This window comes from Pseudochaenichthys georgianus, chromosome 10 (genome assembly GCF_902827115.2).
Source record: "Pseudochaenichthys georgianus chromosome 10, fPseGeo1.2, whole genome shotgun sequence".
Taxonomy (NCBI): Eukaryota; Metazoa; Chordata; class Actinopteri; order Perciformes; family Channichthyidae; genus Pseudochaenichthys; species Pseudochaenichthys georgianus.
In genome coordinates this window covers 2229584-2246973 of record NC_047512.1, presented here as the reverse complement: position 1 = coordinate 2246973, position 17390 = coordinate 2229584, and the positions used below count along the sequence as shown (strand labels likewise).

Genomic DNA, 17390 nt, shown 5'->3' with positions numbered 1-17390 from the left:
GGGGGCGGGGCAGTTTACACACACGCAGCTGCTACATGCAGCAACACACACACACACACACACACACACACACACACACACACACGGAGGAGATGGCGGAGGGAACGCGCTCCGAGGTGTGGTTAAACTATAGCCGCGTCGATGGGGACAATACTCGTTACCAAAAGTGCAATAAGAGTTTAGCATGTGAGGGCGGAAACACGAGCAATTTGTCTAAACATTTAGCAAAAGCGCTCCACATCCAGACGGAGGAATGCACCGGGTTGGACTGTCTTTCTAGCAGCTCTGTAGCCCCGTCCACGAGGAACGTTTCCACGTCAGGTGTTGTGTATGCTAGCAGCAACACACGGAGCTAACTCCATGATACAAACATGGGTTATGATTAGAGGAAACTGAGTTATTCATTTTGTTAAAGTCTCAGCTGTTCTGTTTACAGTTCTGTCATCAGATTATTTAATACGATTTGTTAAAACATTGTTGTTTCTTTTGATGTGAAATATTATGTATTTAATTTAAATAAAAAGCAATGTTAGTTTTGTTCACAATTTGTTTAGTTAGTTGACCTTATTTTTTTCTCCAAAATAACCGATAAAAGTAATGTTAAAGGACCGGATCGATAAGACATAGACAGACATACTTTATTGTCATTTCAACGAGACACAGAGTGTATATTACAACGACATGTCGTTGTACTGGCTGCAGGAACAGGACAATATAAAAACTTGCTAAAATTGTACATATAAATAAATAATAGTGACGTGGTGCTGATAAAATTAAAGATAAAGTGTGTGTTTAAAATATAAAGACTTACTATACATATAAATAAAATAGACATACTATATAACAAATATGTGCCCTTTACACAGCGTAATGTAATCTCTGTGTTACTGGTCTGCTTGCTGTTCAGCAGTCTGACGGCTTGGGGGAAAAAGCTATTGCAGAATCTGCTGTTCTGCTCTTAATGCTGCGGAGCCTCTTGCCGGAGGGCAGCAGGGAGAACAGAGCATGGTGAGGATGAGTGGGGTCTTTAAAACGTTCTGGGCTTTTGTTAGGCAGCGTTTCTGCGCGGTGTCTCTGATGGGAGGGAGAGAAACTCCGATGATCTTCTCTGCTGTCCTGACCACTCTCTGCAGAGACTTCCAGTCTTTGTGTTGCAGTCTCTCGACCAGATGGAGATGGTCAGCACGCTCTCTGTGGTTCCTCTGTAGAACGTGGTGAGGATGGGAGGGGGGAGCTGTGCAGGAAGTGTAGGCGCTGCTGTGCCTTCTTAAATAGTGATGTAGTGTGAGTGGACCAGGTCAGACTGCTTGTGATATGCACCCCCAGGAACTTGGTGCTGTCTGTAGTCTTCACTGCTGTGCCGTTGATGTGGAGTGGTGTGTGCTTTTTGTTCCTGAAGTCGACAATAATCTCTTTTGTTTTATCGACATTCAGGATCCAGTTGTTGGTGTTACACCAGTCTGTCAGATGTTTCACCTCCTCCCTGTAGGCCTGTACCTTGTTGTCCCTGATGAGTCCCACCACTGTTGTATCGTCCGCGTACTTTATGATGTGGTTGGTACTGAACCTGGAGCATAAGCATAAGTGCTATCGATAAAAGTAGTAGTACCGTTAAAGCCTTAACGATACCCATCCCTATGTGGATGTCAGTTTTACACACATTCTGAGGCCGCCGTGCCTATGTTTTTTGTTTTCACTGCTAATTTATGCTTATGTTCTATTAGTGCATTAAAAAATCATTAATGAAGTTTCAGCTCAGACCCCACGCTTAATATGTCTCCCCCTGGCCCACCTACATTTCTCCAGGCCCACCCACACAATCATTCCTGGCTACGCCACTGCTTTGTAAATGTAATCAGTTACTGATTACTGATTACATGGCTCTGAAAGTAATCCGAATACAGTTACAGTTACATGTCTTAAAAAAGTAACGTAATCAGATTACTTTTAGATTACTTTTGGATTACTTTCTTTTCCCATCACAGATGGGTATGTTTTGGTGAACAGGAGACACAAAAAGCAAAAGGAAACTGAACGTGTTTTTACTGTTTTAATGGCGTATCAAGAGCACATTGAAACATCACATCTGAAACGATGCAACAACATAATACACTTGTTGGGGATGCAGCTTGGGATGTGAGGAGTGAGGGACACGGTTTAGAACGGGCGTGTCGCCTTCTGTCCTGCCAGTGTTGGCAGGACATGAATTAAAATGTCGAACTCTGACTTCATTTTAAGGACATGTCGGCCAGGGGTTTAGAGCTATATTTGTTTAAGCACCGGATTGGCAAAACAGGAGAGTGTGCACCAATCTGCCTTGATCTATGAATTCATGTCTGTGACTCTCACAGGGTTAGTATGGAGTTAGATTTGGGTCAATATTCTAGCGCGTAAAACAAGCTACTCACGAGCGGAAAATGTGCTTTTACACGCGCATAAAATGACCCTCGCGCGCAGATTAAACCCCCGCGAGCGGCTCTGCGCCCGCGAGTGGCTCTGCGCTCGCTCGTGAGAGAGACAGCCTTCTTGCTCGCTCGCGGGAGTGTCAGCCTCGCGGAGTCTGTCTACGCGCGCGTGAAAAGTTTCTGGGATTTTGGAGCGGAGCCACTGGATTTTGATTGACAGCTGCAAGAAAACCCGAAGTTGCCAGGTTTGATAAATGCCTGCACTACCAAGAGCCGAGGAGAGACGGCAGCAAAATCAGTTGGACGAGATTGAATGGTAAAATTGTCCATAAAAAACTATTATATTCGTAAAGTGTACAGCTAATATATATATATATATATATATATATATATATATATATATATAACAATTTATTTTATATAAAACAATATATTTTTGAGTGGACTGTATCTGTCGAAAATTGCTAGCTACTGTCTGCTGAACACTCTTAGAAGGGATGTGTCAAATATGACACATCATGTGTTGAATTTCAACACACCTACAGAGTGTGCTCAGGGACAACACGTGTTGTGTTTATTTATGTGTAAATCATTTTTACACACAAAATGTGTTACATGCCCCTAACACACAATGTGCACATTTTACACATTGTGTGTCATAAATGTGTAACCAAGATGAACACACTCATTTGTTATTTCTGCACATTTTGTGTTATATTTCTTTAACCAGAATTAACATTTGATTGTGTTATATCTGCACATTGTGTGTCAATGACGATTACTGGAAGTACCAGGTGGTGGATATGGTTTTTATTCAAAAAAATTGAATGCAAGAATAAATTCATTGGACATTTATTTACAAGGATTTCATTAGCACAATATGTCATTAAGAAAATAATTGTTAACATTTAAAAACATTAATATTTGTCTAATTCATCAAATGTTGACAGAATAGATCATTCATAAAGTCACACCTAAAAAAACCTTATACCTTGGTTAAAACAAACTTAATCTTCAGAAAACTATTGTTGTGAATGACTTTCAGCTGAGGGAATATATGATGAGACTCTTCACAAGGACCACCTTTTCAGTGTTGGATGGATAATTAAGGATTAAAATGAATGACAAGTGAGCTATTTATTTTTTATTTTTCAAAAAGAATACAAAAAGTTCTAGCATACAAATATTACAAATGCGTGATAATAAAGCAATTGGTTATAAAGAATGTCCTTTTGTATCAAGCAAATAATTTTTTACAACCAATATATCACTTAAATGCAACACTTATATATACACATATGGACCACTTTACCATTCAATCTCGTCCAACTGATTTTGCTGCCGTCTCTCCTCGGCTCTTGGTAGTTCAGACATTTATCAAACCTGGCAACCCCTGCAGCTGTCAATCAAAGTCCAGTGGCTCCGCCCCAAAGTGCCAGAAACTTTTCACGCGCGCGTAGACAGACTCCGCGAGGCTGACACTCCCGCGAGCGAGCAAGAAGGCTGTTTCTCTCGCGAGCGAGCGCAGAGCCACTCGCGGGCGCAGAGCCGCTCGCGGGGGTTTAATCTGCGCGCGAGGGTCATTTTATGCGCGTGTAAAAGCACATTTTCAGCTCGTGAGTAGCTTGTTTTACGCGCTAGAATATTGACCCAAATCTGACTCCATAGTTAGCTCCGCCTCTGAGAAGACCAGCGCGCCGCGCAGTGCCTTTCACCACCGCCTGTGTATACCTTCAGAAATAATCATTAGTAAGGCTAAGTAAAGACTAAAGAGCGACCGCAGGCTGATGTGTTTTAACCACACACACACACACACACACACACACCTATATACACACACGCGATTTAAACGCAGACTTTTGTTCGTCCATGTTTCGTTGTTATTGTTTCACTGAGCGAGCGGACCCGCAATTTTTTTTCAAACGCTTTTTTGGCCCATCTGCGGCGGTAATAGGTTTTGTGGGCTGTGATGATTCGGCTGTACCTTTAGTAATGAATATCAAATGTTGAGAGGAAATCTTTCCACCAATAATTCCAATAAGTAATCCAAAATGTATTCACTTCAGGTTTACTAAAGTAACTGTAATCAGATTACTCGAGCGAGCTGAATACAGTTACTTGATTGTTGTATTCTGATTACGTAACGCCGTTACATGTATTCCGTTACAACCCAACCCTATGCTCACTCCACACTCATAACAACGGCCTACAGACATAAATAAACCAGCGACTGTATTCGCCATGACACAGACAGTCTGTGGTTTGTTGTTGTTTAACTTCTGTACAGTTTCTGAACAGATATGAGGAGCTGTCTGTGCTAACTGCTAACAGCTAATGGCTGATGTTTTCTGGTTGAACGTCAGTAACGGCAGGCTGAGATCCTCACCGCTGATTGGCTTCCGCGAGAACGCGCCACGTGAATTTGACGCTCGAGTTGAAAAAATTGAACTCTCGCGTTTGTTCAACAGTTCAATCGCCTCAATCGCGTGATTCGCGCCGTGTCCACCGCTTCATGCTCGCCGTCGGAGCGAATTTGCGTCTGTCCGCGTCTCTGCATTGACTTTACATGTAATCGCGCCGCCCCCAAACATCGCATCGCGTCCGGTGTGAACGTAGCATAAGGCTTAACGAGGTGCGCAATTCACACTAATGTTAAAATCTGAAGAAGGCCTCTTTACCACGGTCCAAACTAAGTTAAATATCTCAAAAAGTGTAAAAAATATCAAAAATCTGAAGAATGACTTGAGATTATTTTAAAGTTGGAATGAAGTCTCTAAAGCATTTGGCGCAAGGTGTAGGTAAAAAAGGATTTGAAGGTTCCTCCCATTGAGTTACATGTTAAAACTTTGTTTTTAAATCTGAATAAATATAAAATATAGTATGAAAAGTTGAAAGGTTCCCATCATGTGCTGAAAAGGCTGAATATGTTGTGACTGGTTTCTGTAGCTGAAAGAATGCTGCATTCCGCTGATGAAGGGACAGTGGTGTCATGATAGAATGTGATGACATCATATACTGCGAGCCATTGCAACCGTGGTGATGTCATCTTCAAAGCCACGGAATGCGATGACATCACAGACAAGTTCACAGAAACACAGCCTGAGGTTAGGCGAGGTTCTGGTTCAGTTACACAGTGCACAGCCAGCATACACACAGAAACAAATTTCCTCTGACACAAAGTCAAAATGCAGCCCGCCAACCACCTTAAAGCCAGGAATGTCGCCCTGCAGGGCCTCCAGGATGAAATACACAGAGCCAAGATCAACGAGAAACATTTGATGGACCAGAACGCAGAGCAGAAAAGGAAAATCTCTTCCATGGTCACAGCTGAGATGGATCTGAAGAAAGAGGAGCTGAAGAACGCTGGGCTGAGTCACACTGTCAGAAATCAGACGTTCACGTTAGAAAAGATGAGAGAGGAACTGGACAAGTTGAAAGTTGAACACAGGGATCTAGAGACTGTCAGTGCGAGTGAGAAGAAAGACTCTGAGCAGAAAATGTACTCCTTCAAACGAGAGTCTCTGGAGTATCAGAACAAGTTATGTGTGGAGAAGTCTCTCCGCCAACAGAAGGAGAAAGAAGCAGAAATGTTTGGAAACCATCAAAAGGAGAACAGGATGCTGAATATACTGGTGGAGAAGCTGTCTCATAATGTGGAGGAGCTGAGCGGCTATAAATGCTTCAGCATCAAGACATTAGAAGAGCAGCGAGAACTGCATAGGAAGAAGGACAAGGAAGTGGCCGGCCTCGAGAAGGAGGCAAAAAAATCGAAAGAGTTTGCGTTGACATACAAACAACGCTACGAGAGTCTGAAACCTTACCGGGAAAAACTGAAGGTGGCGAAACACGAGTGTGAGAGACAGTCAGAGGAGCTGAAAAAACACAAACGACTGGACGATGTACACAAGGCCAAGGTACATGATTTACACACGACAATCGAGCACTGGGAGAATAAGAAAGTGGGGTGGGAAAATAAGTATGCAAACCTGGAAGTCGACATGGAGAAATTGCGGGAAGCAAACGGAGCCCTCGTAACGGCAGCAGAAATGTACGAAGAAGAGGCGTTGAAGCAGCGAAACCTCATGAAACACATGGAGATCGAAGTTAAGAAGAAACGTGACCTGAAGATAAAACTCCGCGATCAAGAGAGGAAGATGACGCAAAACAGTAACGCCCATGGCCAAGGGATCATCGATCTGAGGGCCTTGATGTTAGACCTGGAGAAGAGGCTAACGCTGAAGATCATCCATGCTGACGGAGTGGAGGCGGAGAGAAACCTCCTCCTGCGAAACCAGCTCAAGGAACAGGCGCAGCAATCTTTGCTAAAAAAAAAGATCCACCAGCTGCAGGGGAAACTCCAAGATCAGACCTGCGAGACCGACGTCCAGAGGGTGAAGCTGGCCAGGTTGAGGATGGAGAGGCGCTGCGTGAAGAGCCGGCTGCAGAAAGTCAGCCAGTATTTGGTGGAAAGCAAGATGACGCAGGACGTGTGCGTGGTTTCTGCCGACAGGGACCAGATGCTGGGGGAGATGAAGTTGGCCAAGATCGCAGTGGAGAAGGAGACGCTGGAGAAAGAGCTGCAGACACGAGAGGACATGGTGGTGCGGCTGCAGCTGCGACTCAACCAGGAGAGAAGCTGCCAGGACGCGCAAAAAATCACCATCAAAGAACATGAGCTCCAAAAGAGGCAAATGTGGCTGGAGATGAAGAGGCTCAAGCTCAAGTGCAACGTTCAGGTGCCGGGCGCGAGTGAGCACACTTCGCGGCGGGAGTGGACTCGGGAGAAGAAGAAGAGCCCTCACGCCTATGTGAAAGTGATGAAGGCCCAGCACCGCCTGTATTTGCTCACTGGGAAACCTCAGAGCGTACGTCTCCTGGAGCAAAAGGAGGAGGTGATCGAGGAGCTGCGGCGCATGTTGGCCCGCCGGCCGGACGACGCCATACAGAAGATGCAGCTGTTCGGCTGGGACAACAGGCGCCTGAACAAAGAGCTGATGGCATTGAAGGGAAGCCTCGGGGTGTACCAGGCGGAGTACGACAACCTGAAGGAGGAGAACCAGAGAGTGGAAGAGGAGAGGAAGACCCTGAAGATGGACCACTTGAAGGCTATAGAGGTGACCAGGCGGCTGGCGGAGAAACTCAGGAAGTTGGAGTCTGGTGACATGAACCAGCAGACGCCCTTGCCCCCCATCTCCAAAAAGCCCAGATCCCCCGCCAAGGACCAGGGTTTCTCCGGCTACAGACCTCGGCCAAATTGTGTCCTCATCAAGTCCGAGCGTTTGCCAGAAATCCTAAAGACCGTCCCCCTGCCTTCCATCGCCACCGTGAAACTCCTGCCTCCCAAACCGCCGCAGCATCCTACACCGCGCCGCAGAAGCTTAGCGTTATCGGATCCACCGAGAACTGGGTCGCCTTAAGAGCAGCGGGCACAACGTTTTAGTTTTCAGTGTTAGCTAGTTAAATTAGTTTTAGTTAAGTTTTAGGTTAACGTTATTAATAGTTTATAGTAAGTTTCTACATTTTCAATGAGTTAAGATAAGTTTTAATTGATAGTTTTAGTAAATGTTTAGGATGTTTATATAGTGTGTTAAGTTTCCTTTGATTAATTTAAAACGTGTTTTCTTATTTCAGTTAATTTTTAGTTAGGCTAGTTACATTGGTTTTAGTTCAGTTTTAGATTAAAGTTATTATAGTTAATAGTTTAACGGCCCACCCATATTCAACCATAAACAATACGGAGGCTAAATGAAGTTCAGAACAATTCACAACATGTGACACTTTGTAAATCCAGTAGAACAGACCGTTGCTAAGGACTGTAATGACCGTTGCTAAGGAGGATCAAGAAAGAGAAAGGAAGGGAGTTTAAAATTAAAATAAATCTTAATAATGAAAATGTTTTAATATTTTTATTTTGGCTTTTAGATGAAGACCGCACACAGTTAATAAATACAACTATTCTTCTGGCTAAAATACATATTTTTTTAAAGTCAATCAAGGAGTAATCTTTGAAGAGTAGATTACAAATACAATTTCTTTTGTAAAAAATTATTGCCACAAAAAAAAGGACGGCTCAACACGCAAATGGGAAATAATTAGCTCTAAGGAAGAGTGGGATCAAAGGAACTATAACTATTCCATGTTGTGTTTTTGGTGGTATTTGGTTGTCAACCAACTTTTGTTTGTGAAATGTTGAAGGGATCCTACTGACTGTATCTTTATTTCTCCTGTTATGTTTGCGTCTTTAGCCTGTAAAAATAAAATGTATTCATTCATTAAAATGAAAAAAAGGAAATTATTTGGCGGCCCACTTGCAATGCCACTAGTGGTCCGCGGACCGCGACCCACAGGTTGGGAACCGCTGCAGTAGCTGATAGGATGTAAACCTGGACCAAAGCTGTTGGTCAATTAATAAAGGTTTATAGCAATACTGGCTGGCGACAGACTCACCAAAATAAAATACTTAACAGCATAGGCAACACGTCCCCGAGGGTGTGTGTTACGGCCGCCGCCTTCTATCTGCCCATTAACCTGTCTATACGTGTTTGCAGCTGTGTATTATGTATAAGAGATGTGTTTTATAACAGCCTATTATTCTTCCCACTTTAGAAGTGAGGTTTTCTTTTGTTTATTTGTGTGTTAGTCATGTTGCGTGCCAACTTGTTTAAAACTCTTATTTAAAGAGTCTACCTTAGTTCCTTTTGTTGTTCATTTAAACCAGTGCCTCTGTGGCCTTTTCTTTTGTTAGTGACTGTTTGTTGCCAATTTTACTGTGCACTTTTTAATCAAACAACTTCCAATTTACCAATTCCAACTGGTTACAAGTTACTTTCTATGAGCCGGGACGCAACAGTGTGCTAAGGGCCAATTTTACATATTGCAGCTATAATAAGCGTCTTTGAGCACCTGTAAAAGCGCTAACAAATTAAATCTATTATTATTATTAACAGTGGCCAAATTCAAGTTCTAATATGCAATGCAAGCTTTGCTTCTGTATAGATAGACTTACTCATTAGTGTGACAGAAGGAAAGACAGCAATGATAGTAATGACTCAGCATCAGCAAGTATGTGTACACATAGGAATATAGCCTTTCCTGTTGGGATCCAAACCACACAGTGATGGATGCACAGAGAGCAGACTGGATTATTGCAGAGTAGAACTGGGTCAGCAGCTCCTGATGCAGGGTGTACTTCCTGAGCTGGCGCAGGAAGTCTTCTGTACAAGTGTGTGTGTGTGTGTGTGTGTGTGTGTGTGTGTGTGTGTGTGTGTGTGTGTGTGTGTGTGTGTGTGTGTGTGTGTGTGTGTGTGTGTGTGTGTGTGTGTGTGTGTGTGTGTGTGTGTGTGTGTGTGTGTGTGTGTGTGTGTGTGTGTGTGTGTGTGTGTGTGTGTGTGTGTGTGTGTGTGTGTGTGTGTGTGTGTGTGTGTGTGTGTGTGTGTCATTTGAACGTTTGTTGAAGAACCGTAACAGCTATCTGTTAAATTTCAACTCGTGGAGCATCGGAGTCTGCTTTTTCAGATGTTCAGGTGTGTATCAGTATGTAGTGTCTCTACTTTAAAGAGTGCTCTCCTGCTGATGTTCAGGTGTATATCAGTAGTGTCTCTACTTTAAAGAGTCCTCTCCTGCTGATGTTCAGGTGTATATCAGTAGTGTCTCAACTTTAAAGAGTCCTCTCCTGCTGATGTTCAGGTGTATATCAGTATGTAGTGTCTCTACTTTAAAGAGTGCTCTCCTGCTGATGTTCAGGTGTATATCAGTAGTGTCTCTACTTTAAAGAGTCCTCTCCTGCTGATGTTCAGGTGTATATCAGTATGTATTGTCTCTACTTTAAAGAGTCCTCTCCTGCTGATGTTCAGGTGTATATCAGTATGTAGTGTCTCTACTTTAAAGAGTCCTCTCCTGCTGATGTTCAGGTGTATATCAGTATGTAGTGTCTCTACTTTAAAGAGTCCTCTCCTGCTGATGTTCAGGTGTATATCAGTATGTAGTGTCTCTACTTTAAAGAGTCCTCTCCTGCTGATGTTCAGGTGTATATCAGTATGTAGTGTCTCTACTTTAAAGAGTCCTCTCCTGCTGATGTTCAGGTGTATATCAGCATGTAGTGTCTCTACTTTAAAGAGTCCTCTCCTGCTGATGTTCAGGTGTATATCAGTATGTAGCGTCTCTACTTTAAAGAGTCCTCTCCTGCTGATGTGCAGGTGTATATCAGTATGTAGTGTCTCTACTTTAAAGAGTCCTCTCCTGCTGATGTGCAGGTGTATATCAGTATGTAGCGTCTCTACTTTAAAGAGTCCTCTCCTGCTGATGTGCAGGTGTATATCAGTATGTAGCATCTCTACTTTAAAGAGTCCTCTCCTGCTGATGTTCAGGTGTATATCAGTATGTAGTGTCTCTACTTTAAAGAGTCCTCTCCTGCTGATGTTCAGGTGTATATCAGTATGTAGTGTCTCTACTTTAAAGAGTCCTCTCCTGCTGATGTTCAGGTGTATATCAGTATGTAGTGTCTCTACTTTAAAGAGTCCTCTCCTGCTGATGTTCAGGTGTATATCAGTATGTAGTGTCTCTACTTTAAAGAGTCCTCTCCTGCTGATGTGCAGGTGTATATCAGTATGTAGTGTCTCTACTTTAAAGAGTCCTCTCCTGCTGATGTTCAGGTGTATATCAGTATGTAGTGTCTCTACTTTAAAGAGTCCTCTCCTGCTGATGTTCAGGTGTATATCAGCATGTAGTGTCTCTACTTTAAAGAGTCCTCTCCTGCTGATGTTCAGGTGTATATCAGTGTGTAGTGTCTCTACTTTAAAGAGTCCTCTCCTGCTGATGTTCAGGTGTATATCAGCATGTAGTGTCTCTACTTTAAAGAGTCCTCTCCTGCTGATGTGCAGGTGTATATCAGTATGTAGTGTCTCTACTTTAAAGAGTCCTCTCCTGCTGATGTTCAGGTGTATATCAGTATGTAGTGTCTCTACTTTAAAGAGTCCTCTCCTGCTGATGTTCAGGTGTATATCAGTATGTAGTGTCTCTACTTTAAAGAGTCCTCTCCTGCTGATGTTCAGGTGTATATCAGTATGTAGTGTCTCTACTTTAAAGAGTCCTCTCCTGCTGATGTGCAGGTGTATATCAGTATGTAGTGTCTCTACTTTAAAGAGTCCTCTCCTGCTGATGTTCAGGTGTATATCAGTGTGTAGTGTCTCTACTTTAAAGAGTCCTCTCCTGCTGATGTTCAGGTGTATATCAGCATGTAGTGTCTCTACTTTAAAGAGTCCTCTCCTGCTGATGTGCAGGTGTATATCAGTATGTAGTGTCTCTACTTTAAAGAGTCCTCTCCTGCTGATGTTCAGGTGTATATCAGTATGTAGTGTCTCTACTTTAAAGAGTCCTCTCCTGCTGATGTTCAGGTGTATATCAGTGTGTAGTGTCTCTACTTTAAAGAGTCCTCTCCTGCTGATGTTCAGGTGTATATCAGCATGTAGTGTCTCTACTTTAAAGAGTCCTCTCCTGCTGATGTGCAGGTGTATATCAGTATGTAGTGTCTCTACTTTAAAGAGTCCTCTCCTGCTGATGTTCAGGTGTATATCAGTATGTAGTGTCTCTACTTTAAAGAGTCCTCTCCTGCTGATGTTCAGGTGTATATCAGTATGTAGTGTCTCTACTTTAAAGAGTCCTCTCCTGCTGATGTTCAGGTGTATATCAGTATGTAGTGTCTCTACTTTAAAGAGTCCTCTCCTGCTGATGTGCAGGTGTATATCAGTATGTAGTGTCTCTACTTTAAAGAGTCCTCTCCTGCTGATGTTCAGGTGTATATCAGTGTGTAGTGTCTCTACTTTAAAGAGTCCTCTCCTGCTGATGTTCAGGTGTATATCAGCATGTAGTGTCTCTACTTTAAAGAGTCCTCTCCTGCTGATGTGCAGGTGTATATCAGTATGTAGTGTCTCTACTTTAAAGAGTCCTCTCCTGCTGATGTTCAGGTGTATATCAGTATGTAGTGTCTCTACTTTAAAGAGTCCTCTCCTGCTGATGTTCAGGTGTATATCAGTATGTAGTGTCTCTACTTTAAAGAGTCCTCTCCTGCTGATGTTCAGGTGTATATCAGTATGTAGTGTCTCTACTTTAAAGAGTCCTCTCCTGCTGATGTTCAGGTGTATATCAGTATGTAGTGTCTCTACTTTAAAGAGTCCTCTCCTGCTGATGTTCAGGTGTATATCAGTATGTAGTGTCTCTACTTTAAAGAGTCCTCTCCTGCTGATGTGCAGGTGTATATCAGTATGTAGTGTCTCTACTTTAAAGAGTCCTCTCCTGCTGATGTTCAGGTGTATATCAGTATGTAGTGTCTCTACTTTAAAGAGTCCTCTCCTGCTGATGTTCAGGTGTATATCAGTATGTAGTGTCTCTACTTTAAAGAGTCCTCTCCTGCTGATGTTCAGGTGTATATCAGTATGTAGTGTCTCTACTTTAAAGAGTCCTCTCCTGCTGATGTTCAGGTGTATATCAGTATAGTGTCTCTACTTTAAAGAGTCCTCTCCTGCTGATGTTCAGGTGTATATCAGTATAGTGTCTCTACTTTAAAGAGTCCTCTCCTGCTGATGTTCAGGTGTATATCAGTATGTAGTGTCTCTACTTTAAAGAGTCCTCTCCTGCTGATGTTCAGGTGTATATCAGTATGTAGTGTCTCTACTTTAAAGAGTCCTCTCCTGCTGATGTGCAGGTGTATATCAGTATGTAGTGTCTCTACTTTAAAGAGTCCTCTCCTGCTGATGTGCAGGTGTATATCAGTATGTAGCGTCTCTACTTTAAAGAGTCCTCTCCTGCTGATGTGCAGGTGTATATCAGTATGTAGCGTCTCTACTTTAAAGAGTCCTCTCCTGCTGATGTTCAGGTGTGTATCAGTATGTAGTGTCTCTACTTTAAAGAGTCCTCTCCTGCTGATGTTCAGGTGTATATCAGTATGTAGTGTCTCTACTTTAAAGAGTCCTCTCCTGCTGATGTGCAGGTGTATATCAGTATGTAGTGTCTCTACTTTAAAGAGTCCTCTCCTGCTGATGTGCAGGTGTATATCAGTATGTAGCGTCTCTACTTTAAAGAGTCCTCTCCTGCTGATGTGCAGGTGTATATCAGTATGTAGCGTCTCTACTTTAAAGAGTCCTCTCCTGCTGATGTTCAGGTGTGTATCAGTATGTAGTGTCTCTACTTTAAAGAGTCCTCTCCTGCTGATGTTCAGGTGTATATCAGTATGTAGTGTCTCTACTTTAAAGAGTCCTCTCCTGCTGATGTGCAGGTGTATATCAGTATGTAGCGTCTCTACTTTAAAGAGTCCTCTCCTGCTGATGTTCAGGTGTATATCAGTATGTAGTGTCTCTATTTTAAAGAGTCCTCTCCTGCTGATGTTCAGGTGTATATCAGTATGTAGTGTCTCTACTTTAAACCAGAGGTGGATCAAGTCATTGTTTTGCAAGTTCAAGTCAAGTCCCAAGTCCTAAACTTTGAAAACCGAGTCTTAAACAAGTCATTATGTGCTTTTCAACATAACAGCTGCATAAACAAGAAATGAAGTAACAGTTTCATTCAGCCACACAATTTGTGTGCTTTTTTATTATGAAAAATTATGTGAAGTGTGTGTTTGTTATTGTCAGACAGTGTGAGTGAGTGAAAAACACAAGTTATAGATGCATCAATCTCAGGGTCCAAGAGACACATTTAAATTAAGCGACAGGCTGAGAAACATAACAGTTGCACAAAGTAACAGTTTCATTCACCCACACTTTTTCTATTATCTCGGGGCCCTATAATGCATTGCATTTGCAAAAGACCAAATTGGTCAATAGTCGGTCACTCATTTGTGCACGATGGGGTCGCAGGATGATGCCACCATGGCTAAGAACTCGCTCCACTGGAGCACTGGAGGCAGGCACTGCCAACACTCTGATGGCCACTTTGAACAGCGAAGGAAGAACCTTCATGTTCATTGCCCAGAACAAAAGGACATTCTGTCCATCAGCGATGTGGAGATAGTGACTTAGCTGCAGTGCTGGAGTGATCCCAACATCCTTCTTCTTCCTCTTAAGGCCCTGACACACCAAGCAGTCACCAGAGGACTAGCCGACGCTGAAGTCGGCTGTTGCCTGGCCGTGTTCTCCTGCGTTTTGGCCATGTGTCGCACGGGAACACACCGCACCGACTTCAGTGCGTGAGTGGCAATAACTCTCCTTACCAGCAGGCGGCGGTAGTGTGTATTCGTCATTCAAAAGAGGCAACAACCGGAAGACAGAGAAGAAGAAGAGTATCTTTTCTCCGTAATATCATACAGAGCTGGCCTCTCCTGGATCAAGGTGATGAGCAGGTCTTCGTTTGCATCATTCCAGATCGCCATGATGAGATGAAAATGAATAGCAGTCTGTGTGTGCCTTCTTAAATCGTTTGTTTACGTCCCTCACTTCCGCTTCGCTTCTCATGCACTGATTCGCTAGCTGAACAGCCAATCAGAGTGATTATTTGGTCCGACTGCCAGACCCGATGCATGGCCGATTCAACATGTTGAATCGGCCATGCATCGGGTCTGGCAGTCCAAATAAGGCGTGTCACGGTCGACGGTGCGGGACACACCAACCTGACTACGGCGCCGCGAATGCCCGACAGCCTCTGACGGCCTCTGACTCCCAAAATCGGGTTGGTGTGTCAGGGCCTTTATGGTAGGCAGCAAACAGCCCTTCACCTTGTCCAAGGCTCTCTTGCTCTTCCTCATCAACACAAGGCGTAGGTTGCTCTGTCTCCACAGCCTCTCGCAGGATCAGTTCTGGCAAAACATGTAAAATCAAAACGACACAAAAGAGCCCTTATTATATTTTGTATTGGCGATGCAGTAGGTTAAACTGAACACATATTATTGTTGCAATCAATTAAAAGGAAATTATGAGTAAATAGTAATAATAAACTCAATGAAGTTTACCTTTCACATGTTGTAGAACCTCAGCTTTGACCTCAAGACTGACCAGCACATGGTGGTCTATCCGCATCAGAGAAAAGGCTGGATCCAAAGCAGCTGCTTTGAGGTACACAGGATCTGAAAAGGGGGCAGTTGTTCCATCCTGTGTTAATGTGGCCATTTTCACATTGATGAAAATCCCCCCAAAGCTTTTCTTCAGGGACACCTGGAGACTTCTCACCAGGCTGCTGAGGAAACGGACTTGTGGCTTCAGCTTCTCGAGGTGGTGATTTAGGGACAGGACAGATGGAACAACAGAACTGATTGTCACTATCTTTTCCCCTTGTGTCAAATCTGTTGCTTCTCCAAATGGATTCATGATGTCCACCAACTCCTTCGAAACATTCCACTCCCGTGCTGTGAACAACAACTCCTTGTGCCCAGCCTTTTCTAGTACACGGCAAAGCTTCGGATGTTCACAACGGAGTACTGCCTTCACTTGCCTGAGTGTCGAGTTCCATCTTGTGATGACAGCAGCAGGGATGCCTCTTTGTTCCCCAAATTCAGCATCAAACACATCTTTAAAAGTTGTGCTTGTATGCAGCAGTGAGCTGAGCTTCGACAACTTTGCAAGAGAAGAGGTTGTTCCTTTTGTTTCCTTCAATCCGTCTCCCACCACCAGCTGCAGTGTGTGCGCAAAACACTGCAAGCGCTGTTCTTTTGCCAGGGCAGCATCTACCGTTTCCTGATCTTCAAGGGAAAGGTCATGCCATAGCTCTGGGTCATCAAGATCATCCTCTTCATCAACATCTTCATCTTCTTGATCCGTTGGGAAGCACACAGTGAACGCTTTACGCATGTTGGCGGCATTGTCACTAATAATGTAGTCCATCTTGTTTTTAATGCTGTACTCACCACAAACAGCCTCAACTTGCTCACAGATTCTTTCAGCTGGGTGTGAGCCTTTGAAGCGGTCGCAGGCCAGGAGATAGGATTTCAGCTCTATCCTCTCTTCATCCTTCTCTAAATAGTGTGCAGTAACACCAAGGAATCCCCTCATCTTTCTGTCAGACCAAATGTCCACAGTGACTGAGACATGATTTATATTACTCATCCGGGTTTTTAATTTTAAACGTCTTTCCACAGCAAGGTTCTCTACTTTCACAGTCAGTGTCCTGCGACAAACTGGCCTGTACTTTCTGTCAACTACTGTCAGAAAGTGGCGAAAACTCTTATTTTCAATAATTAACAGGGGCAAGCTGCAATCGACAACTAAGTCGGACAGTATTGCATTAGTGATAGCTTTCTGTTGTGGATGATTCACGCTGTACTGTCCATCTTGGTTGCCAAAAAACTGTGAGACTGAAGGCTGTTGTGCATCATTTGTAATGCTTTTGTTCCTCTGGTATTCTTCATATCTGTAAAAAGGTAAACATGTGAAGAAAACAACGATTAGTAAATGCATTGTTGTTCTTTCTCGAATTGCAGATCAAACTGCTCTTTATTAGTCACATTAATAATTGAATTATCAATTGTCTATCTGCTGGTAAAGTAACGTGTTTTTATTTGAATTTTAAGAGGGATCAGTAAGGTTAGGCTACTGTGACTGTCAGCAGGAATGTATTAATAAGATCCCTGATGTTAAGTTAATGCAATGTTAATCTTAAGAATGTTTAATTCCACTGTGTACAGTATTTGACCCCACAATCTATTTTTATTTGTATTTAATGTTGTACCTAATCATTTTCTAATGTCATTCACATCTCCATATCGTGTGCTTCGAAGCAGTATTAATTGTGTTGTTGTTGCTAGTCTTGCCTTTGAGTAGACAAGAGAAGAACAAGTAGAAGAAGATCGTGGCTTCTTCGTTGGATTAAAATAAGTAAGGAGTTTATGGCGGTAAATTATGACGCAGCAAAGAATAAGTGTGTGTTCAAAGTGTACTCGTTGTGGGGTTAAAGTGCTGACAGTGAAGAAAGAGAACCGAATTTCTGAGTGCAACACTACCGCTATCCATCAGTGAAAATATAGAGGGAACTAGATACCTTTCTGGTCGTTTTTTGTAAATATAA

General features: G+C 43.0%; 1 protein-coding gene across 1 annotated transcript; it reads left to right on the top strand.

The window, feature by feature from the left end:
* Window positions 1-5590: 5590 nt before the first annotated feature.
* Window positions 5591-7822, top strand: LOC139434729 (cilia- and flagella-associated protein 58-like). Its single transcript, XM_071204710.1, has one exon. It carries the CDS (start codon window positions 5591-5593, stop codon window positions 7820-7822), a length of 2232 nt encoding a protein of 743 aa, XP_071060811.1.
* Window positions 7823-17390: the final 9568 nt, after the last annotated feature.